Source organism: Palaemon carinicauda, chromosome 2 (genome assembly GCF_036898095.1).
Source record: "Palaemon carinicauda isolate YSFRI2023 chromosome 2, ASM3689809v2, whole genome shotgun sequence".
Taxonomy (NCBI): domain Eukaryota; kingdom Metazoa; phylum Arthropoda; class Malacostraca; order Decapoda; family Palaemonidae; genus Palaemon; species Palaemon carinicauda.
Window position 1 is genome coordinate 122,785,097 of NC_090726.1, and position 9,314 is coordinate 122,794,410.

Genomic DNA, 9,314 nt, shown 5'->3' on the forward strand with positions numbered 1-9,314 from the left:
AATTTCATTTTCCATGATAATTTTGTCCCTTTCCATGTCCTGAAGTTTTCTATTCTTGTCAATTTAATTTTCCATGATAATTTTGTCCCTTTTCATGGCCTGTATTTTGCTATTCTTCATATGAATATCATTTTCCAGGATAATTTTACTCCTCTTCATGTCCTGTATATTCTATTCTTGTCAATTTCATTTTTCCATGATAATTTAGTCCCTCTCCATGTCATGTATTTTTCTATTTGTCTTCTCAATCTTATTTTCCATGATAAATTTGTCCATCTTTATGTCCTGTATATTTCTATTCTTCTTGGCAATTTAAATTTCCATGATAATTTAGTCCCTCTCCATGTCCTGGATGTATCTAATCTTCATATCAATTTCATTTTTCCATGATAATTTCGTCCCTCACCTTGTCCTTTATTATTATATTCTTCATATGAATTTCCTTTTCCATGATTAATTTGTCCCTCTCCTTGTCCTTTATTATTCTATTCTTAATATCAATTAACCTTTCCATGATAAATTTGTCCCTCTCCTTGTCCTGTATTTTTCTATTCTTCATATCTATTTCCTTTTCCATGATAAATTTGTCCCTCTCCTTGTCCTTTATTATTCTATTCTTAATATCAATTAACTTTTCCATAATAAATTTGTCCCTCTCCTTGTCCTATATTTTTCTATTCTTCATATCAATCAACTTTCCAATAATGAATTTGTCCCTCTGCATGTCCTGTATTTTTCTATTCTTCATATATATTTCCTTTTCCATGATAATTTAGTCCCTCTCCATGTCATGTATTTTTCTATTCTTCATATCTATTTCCTTTTCCATGATAATTTGTCCCTCTCCATGTACTATTTTTTCTATTCTTCATATCTATTTCCTTTTCCATGATAATTTAGTCCCTCTCCATGTCACGTATTTTTCTATTCTTCATATCTATTTCCTTTTCCATGATGAATTTGTCCCTCTCCATGTCCTGTATTTTTCTATTCTTTATATCTATTTCCTTTTCCATGATAAATTTTGTCCCTCTCCATGTACTGTATTTTTCTATTCTTCATATCTATTTCCTTTTCCATGATGATTTTGTCCCTCTCTATGTCCTGTATTTTTCTATTCTTCATATCAATTTCCTTTTCCATGATAATTTAGTCCCTCTCCAATGTCCTGTATTTTTTATTCTTTATATATATTTCCTTTTCCATGATAAATTTGTCCCTCTCCATGTCCTGTATTTTTCTATTCTTCATATCTATATCCTTTTCCATGATAATTTGTCCCTCTCCATGTCACGTATTTTTCTATTCTTCATATCTATTTCCTTTTCCATGATGAATTTGTCCCTCTCCATGTCTGTATTTTTCTATTCTTTATATCTATTTCCTTTTCCATGATAGTTTTGTCCCTCTCCATGTACTGTATTTTTCTATTCTTCATATCTATTTCCTTTTCCATGATGATTTTGTCCCTCTCCATGTCCTGTATTTTTCTATTCTTCATATCTATCAACTTTTCCATGATGAATTTGTCCCTCTCCATGTCCTGTTTTTTCTATTCTTCATATCTATTAACTTCTTCCATGATAATTTAGTCCCTCTCCATGTCACGTATTATTCTATTCTTCATATCTATTTCCTTTTCCATGATAATTTTGTCCCTCTCCATGTACTGTATTTTTCTATTCTTCATATTCTATTTCCTTTTCCATGATAATTTTGTCCCTCTCCATGTACCTGTATTTTTCTATTCTTCATATCTATTTCCTTTTCCATGATAATTTAGTCCCTCTCCATGTCACGTATTTTTCTATTCTTCATATCTATTTCCTTTTCCATGATAAATTTGTCCCTCTCCATGTACTGTATTTTTCTATTCTTTATATTTATTTCCTTTTCCATGATAAATTTGTCCCTCTCCATGTACTATATTTTTCTATTCTTCATATCTATTTCCTTTTCCATGATAAATTTGTCCCTCTCTATGTACTGTATTTTTCTATTCTTTATATATATTTCCTTTTCCATGATAAATTTGTCCCTCTCTATGTACTGTATTTTTCTATTCTTCATATCTATTTCCTTTTCCATGATAGTTTTGTCCCTTTCCATGTCCTGTATTTTTCTATTCTTTATATCTATTCCCTTTTCCATGATGAATTTGTCCCTCTCCATGTACTGTATTTTTCTATTCTTCACATCAATTTTCTTTTCCATGATAAATCTGTCCCTCTCCATGTACTCTATTTTTCTATTCTTTATATCTATTTCCTTTTCCATGATAAATTTGTCCGTCTCCATGAACTGTATTTTTCTATTCTTTATATCTATTTCCTTTTCCATGATAAATTTGTCCCTCTCTATGTACTGTATTTTTCAATTCTTCATATATATTTCCTTTTCCATGATAGTTTTGCCCCTCTCCATGTACTGTATTTTTCTATTCTTTATATCTATTTCCTTTTCCATGATAAATTTGTCCCTCTCCATGTACTTTATTTTTTTATTCTTCATATCAATTAACTTTTCCATGATGAATTTGTCTCTCCCCATGTCCTGTACTTATCTATTCTTCATATCTATTCCCTTTTCCATGATGAATTTGTCCCTCTCCATGTCCTGTATTTTTCTATTCTTCATATATATTTCCTTTTCCATGATAGTTTTGCCCCTCTCCATGTACTCTATTTTCCTATTCTTCATATCTATTTCCTTTTCCATGATAAATTTGTCCCTCTCCATGTACTTTATTTTTTTATTCTTCATATCTATTTCCTTTTCCATGATAATTTTGTCTCTCCCCATGTCCTGTACTTATCTATTCTTCATATCTATTTCCTTATCCATGATAAATTTGTCCCTGTCCATGTACTGTATTTTTCTATTCTTCATATCTATTCCCTTTTCCATGATGAATTTGTCCCTCTCCATGTCCTGTATTTTTCCATCCTTCATATCAATTAACTTTTCCATGATGAATTTGTCCCTCTCTTTTTTCTGTATTTTTCTATTCTTCATATCAATTAACTTTTCCATGATGAATTTGTCCCTCTCCTTGTCCTGTTTTTTTCTATTCTTCATATCTATTAACTTTTCCATGATAAATTTGTCCCTCTCCTTGTCCTGTATTTTTCTATTCTTTATATCTATTCCCTTTTCCATGATGAATTTGTCCCTCTCCATGTCCTGTATTTTTCCATTCTTCATATCAATTAACTTTTCCATGATGAATTTGTCCCTCTCTTTTTTCTGTATTTTTCTACTCTTCATATCAATTAACTTTTCCATGATGAATTTGTCCCTCTCCTTGTCCTGTTTTTTTCTATTCTTCACATCTATTAACTTTTCCATGATAAATTTGTTCCTCTCCTTGTCCTGTTTTTTTCTATTCTTCATATCTATTAACTTTTCCATGATGAATTTGTCCCTCTCCATGTCCTCTTTTTTCTATTCTTTATATCTATTTCCTTTTCCATGATAGTTTTGTCCCCCTCCATGTACTGTATTTTTCTATTCTTCATTTCTATTTCCTTTTCCATGATAGTTTTGTCCCTCTCCATGTCCTGTATTTTTCTATTCTTCATATCTCTTTCCTTTTCCATGATAATTTAGTCCCTCTCCATGTCACGTATTTTTCTATTCTTCATATTCTATTTCCTTTTCCATGATAGTTTTGTCCCTCTCTATGTCCTGTATTTTTCTATTCTTCATATCTCTTTCCTTTTCCATGATAATTTAGTCCCTCTCCATGTCACTGTATTTTTCTATTCTTCATATCTATTTCCTTTTCCATGATAAATTTATCCCTCTCCATGTACTCTTTTTTTTTATTCTTTATATCTATTTCCTTTTCCAAGATAAATTTGTCCCTCTCTATGTACTGTATTTCTCTATTCTTCATATCTATTTCCTTTTCCATGATAGTTTTGTCCCTCTCCATGTCCTGTATTTTTCTATTCTTCATATCTATTTCCTTCTCCATGATGAATTTGTCCCTCTCCATGTCTTGTATTTTTCTATTCTTCATATCTATTTCCATTTCCATGATAAGTTTGTCCCTCTCCATGTACTCTTTTTTTTATTCTTTATATCTATTTCCTTTTCCATGATGAATTTGTCCCTCTCCATGTACCTCTTTTTTCTATTCTTTATATCTATTTCCTTTTCCATGACAGTTTTGTCCCTCTCCATGTACTGTATTTTTCTATTCTTCATTCTATTTCCTTTTCCATGATAGTTTTGTCCCTCTCCATGTCCTGTATTTTTCTATTCTTCATATCTCTTTCCTTTTCCATGATAATTTAGTCCCTCTCCATGTCACGTATTTTTGTATTCTTCATATATATTTCCTTTTCCTTGATAAATTTGTCCCTCTCCATGTACTGTATTTTTCTATTCTTTATATTTATTTCCTTTTCCTTGATAAATTTGTCCCTCTCCATGTACTGTATTTTTCTATTCTTTATATTTATTTCCTTTTCCATGATTGTTTTGTCCCTCTCCATGTCCTGTATTTTTCTATTCTTCATATCTATTTCCTTTTCCATGATAAATTTGTCCCTCTCCATGTCCTGTATTTTTCTATTCTTCATATCTATTTCCTTTTCCATGATAAATTTGTCCCTCTCCATGTACTATATTTTTCTATTCTTCATATCTATTTCCTTTTTCATGATAATTTTGTCCCTCTCCATGTACTGTATTTTTCTATTCTTCATATCTATTTCCTTTACCATGATAAATTTGTCCCTCTCCATGTACTGTATTTTTCTATTCTTTATATCTATATCCTTTTCCATGATAAATTTGTCCCTGTCCATGTACTGTATTTTTCTATTCTTCATATATATTTCCTTTTCCATGATAGTTTTGTCCCTCTGCATGTCCTGTATTTTTCTATTCTTCATATCTATTCCCTTTTCCATGATGAATTTGTCCCTCTCCATGTCCTGTATTTTTCTATTCTTCATATCTCTTTCCTTTTCCATGATAATTTTGTCCCTCTCCATGTACTGTATTTTTCTATTCTTCATATCTATTTCCTTTTCCATGATAAATTTTTCCCTCTCCATGTACTCTATTTTTCTATTCTTTATATCTATTTCCTTTTCCATGATAAATTTGTCCGTCTCCATAAACTGTATTTTTCTATTCTTTATATCTATTTCCTTTTCCATGATAAATTTGTCCCTCTCCATGTACTGTATTTTTCTATTCTTCATATATATTTCCTTTTCCATGATAGTTTTGCCCCTCTCCATGTACTCTATTTTTCTATTCTTCATATCTATTTCCTTTTCCATGATAAATTTGTCCCTCTCCATGTACTTTATTTTTTTATTCTTCATATCTATTTCCTTTTCCATGATAATTTTGTCTCTCCCCATGTCCTGTACTTATCTATTCTTCATATCTATTTCCTTTTCCATGATAAATTTGTCCCTGTCCATGTACTGTATTTTTCTATTCTTCATATCTATTCCCTTTTCCATGATGAATTTGTCCCTGTCCATGTACTGTATTTTTCCATTCTTCATATCAATTAACTTTTCCATGATGAATTTGTCCCTCTCTTTGTCCTGTATTTTTCTATTCTTCATATCAATTAACTTTTCCGTGATGAATTTGTCCCTCTCCTTGTCCTGTTTTTTCTATTCTTCATATCTATTAACTTTTCCATGATAAATTTGTTCCTCTCCTTGTCCTGTATTTTTCTATTCTTCATATCTATTAACTTTTCCATGATGATTTTGCCCCTCTCCTTGACCTGTTTTTTTCTATTCTTCATATCTATTAACTTTTCCATGATGAATTTGTCCCTCTCTTTGTCCTGTATTTTTCTATTCTTCATATCTATTAACTTTTCCATGATGAATTTGTCTCTCTCCTTGTCCTGTTTTTTTCTATTCTTCATATCTATTAACTTTTCCATGATGAATTTGCCCCTCTCCTTGACCTGTTTTTTTCTATTCTTCATATCTATTAACTTTTCCATGATGAATTTGCCCCTCTCCTTGACCTGTTTTTTCCATTCTTCATATCTATTAACTTTTCCATGATAAATTTGTTCCTCTCCTTGTCCTGTATTTTTCTATTCTTCATATCTATTAACTTTTCCATGATGAATTTGTCCCTCTCCATGTCCTGTATTTTTCTACTCTTCATATCAATTAACTTTTCCATGATGAATTTGCCCCTCTCCTTGTCCTGTTTTTTTCTATTCTTCATATCTATTAACTTTTCCATGATGAATTTGTCTCTCTCCATGTCCTCTTTTTTTTTATTCTTCATATCTATTTAATTTTTCATGATAAATATGTCCCTCTCCCTGTTCTTTACTTTTCTATTCTTCATATTAATTAACTTTTCCATGATAAATTTGTCCCTCTCCTTTTCCTGTATTTTTTTATTTTTCATATCTATTAACTTTTCCATGATAAATTTGGCCCTCTCCTTGCTCTCTATTTTTTTATTTTTCTTATCAATTCCCTTTTCCATGATAAATGTGTCCCTCTCGATGTCCTCTATTTTTCTATTCTTCATATCAATTTTCTTTTCCATTATTAATTTGTCCCCCTCCTTGTCCTGTATTTTTCTATTCTTCATTTCAATTAACTTTTCCGTGATAAATTTGTCCCTCTGCTTGTCCTGTATTTTTCTATTCTTCATATCAATTAACTTTTCCCTGATAAATTTGTCCCTCTCTATATCCTGTATATTTCTAATCTTGATATCAGTTTCAGTTTTCAGAATTTTGTCCCTCACTTTGTCATATATTTTTTATTCTTCACATCAATTTCATTTTCTAAGAAATTTTTTCTTCTCTCCATGTCGTAATTTTTTTTTCTTTTTCTTTTTAATTTCCTTTTTCGTAATGATTTTGTTCCTTTCCATATACTGTCTTTTTCTATTATTTATGTCAATTTCCTTTTCCATGATAAATTTGTCTTTCTCCATGTCCTGTATTTTTTTCTTCTTTATATTAATTTACTTTTCCACGATAGTTTCGTCCCTGTTCATGTAATTTTTTTTTTTAATATTCATGTCAATTTCATTTTCCATGTTGATTTCCCCTCTCCATGTCCTGCATTATTTTTTCGGTTTTTCTTGTCAGTTTCATATTCCATGATAATTTTGTCCCTCTTAATGTCCTTTATTTTTTTAATTTTTCTTGATAATTTAATATTCCAGGATAATTTTGTTCCACTCCATGTCATGTATTTTTTTTTTGTAGTGATAAGCTTTATCTAAGTTAAGCTTTTTTTAGAGGAAGGGTTTGTTTTTGTGGTAAGCTGATAGTAAGGATAAATTTTATATACTGTAAGCTTTATACAGTTTATGCTTCTATAGTAAGTTTTTGCCAAGGTAATTTTTTTTGCTGTGGTTAAGTTTTATATAAGGTAGGATTTCTGGAGGATAAATATTTTCTAAGTAGGCTTTCTTTAGTATAAGCTTTATCAATGCCTTCTTCCCACTACCAAATTGGACGACGATGTCCTATACCATTCACTCAGCTTCAGTCGGCATTGAGGGATTGTCCCTTTTGTGAGAAATTGAGTTCTTAATGGCGGGGAAGGTGCTGTCCACGAGAGCGTTGACATTTGTCAGTAAGTCTCCTTCATAGGCAAGGTGTCGATCGGGAAGGGAGGCTGGCACAGGTTCCGGCAGGCATTGTACCGGAAGTGCAGGAAGTAGGTTCTCTTCACGAGGAAAACTGTTTGCTGTAGGCGCAAGGTGAGCTTTCTTTTTCTTCCCAGCTTTATCCCTATTCGGGGTCGCCGTTTCTAATGAGTCTCTTCCACCTCCCTCTGTCCTGTGTCATTTCCTCCCATACTCCCTTCTCCCTCATATCATCTCTAATGCAATCTCTCCACCTGGTCTTAGGTCTTCCTCTCCTTCGTGTTCCATCCACCTCCACGTCCATCACTTCTCTTGCCATGTGTTGCCCTTCTCTTCTCATCAGGTGGCCATACCATCTTAACCTTGCCTCTTGCACTTTCTTTGATGCCTCAGTGACTTTTACTGTACCCCTAATATGTTCATTTCTAACCCTGTCCTTTTTGGTTACTCCACTCATCCACCTAAGCATCCTCATCTCGGTTACGTTCAACTTTCTACCCTCTGTTTTCTTTAGGGGTGCTGCTTCCAATCCATATGTCATTGCTGGTCTGACCACTGCCTTGTGCACTCTGCCCTTCAATCTTATAGGGACTTTCCTATCACATATGATGCCAGACACCTTCCTCCAGTTGTTCCAACCACACTGAATCCGGTTGTTAATTTCCTCTTCCATGTTCCCCCCATTGTCGATCACTGAACCAAGGTACTTGAATTTATGAACCCTTTTGATGTTTCCTCCGCCTAATTTGATCGTTGTTTGCTGGTCGCCATCCATCTCGGTTGTCATATACTCTGTCTTCTTCCTGCTTATTCTTAAACCTCTACTCTCCAAGGCATATCTCCATCTTTCTAGTTTCCCCTCCAGTTCTTCCCTGTTCTCGGCTACCAAGACTATATCATCTGCATAGAGCAGACACCATGGTGGCTCCTCCCTGACATCCTCTGTTAACACACCCAAGACGATGTTAAACAGGAGTGGGCTTAGAGCAGATCCCTGATGTAGCCCGACTCCAACTTGGAAATTTTCTGTTCTTCCAACTGTAGATCTGACGCTGGTCTTTACATTTCTATACATCTCCCTGATCATTCTGACATACTTCTCCATCACTCCTCTCCCCCTGAGACATCTCCATATTTCCTGTCGTGGTACTCTGTCATATGCCTTCTCTAGGTCTATAAAGGCCATATGCAAGACCTTTTGCTTCTCTCTGTATTTTTCCATAATTTGTCTCAAAGCGAAAATACCATCCACAGTACTAAGCCCCTTCATGAATCCTAGTTGCTGTCTACCGATGGAAACTTGCTGCCGTAATCTTTCATCCATAATTCTTTCAAATACCTTCAGTGTATGTGACATGAGTTTTATTCCTCGATAATTTTCACAACACTGTATGTCCCCTTTCTCTTTGAATATTGGGATTAATATACTTTCCCTCCATTTTTCGGGTATTGTCTCACTTTCCATAATCTTTTTCATTAACTGCCACAATATGTCAATTCCTTCCTCATCAAGAGCCTTCCAGGCTTCTGCAGGTATGCAGTATGCGCAAGGTGAGCAATACTGATTATTTCACTTTGGGAAACGACACCTTTTGATCCCCAAATGGATGACGAAAGAGCCAAAAACTCTTGGCCACACGGGCAGCTGGCGAAGATGAGTACTGCTCCAGAAGGTATGAGTTGAGGGCAACGTACTA

General features: G+C 33.3%; 1 protein-coding gene across 1 annotated transcript; it reads right to left on the reverse strand.

Annotated features, from left to right (window-relative positions):
- Positions 1-2,811: 2,811 nt before the first annotated feature.
- LOC137619685 (trichohyalin-like) lies at positions 2,812-3,432 on the reverse strand. The gene has a single exon (XM_068349946.1). The coding sequence runs from the start codon at positions 3,430-3,432 to the stop codon at positions 2,812-2,814; it is 621 nt and encodes a 206-aa protein (XP_068206047.1).
- Between the last annotated feature and the right edge of the window lie 5,882 nt (positions 3,433-9,314).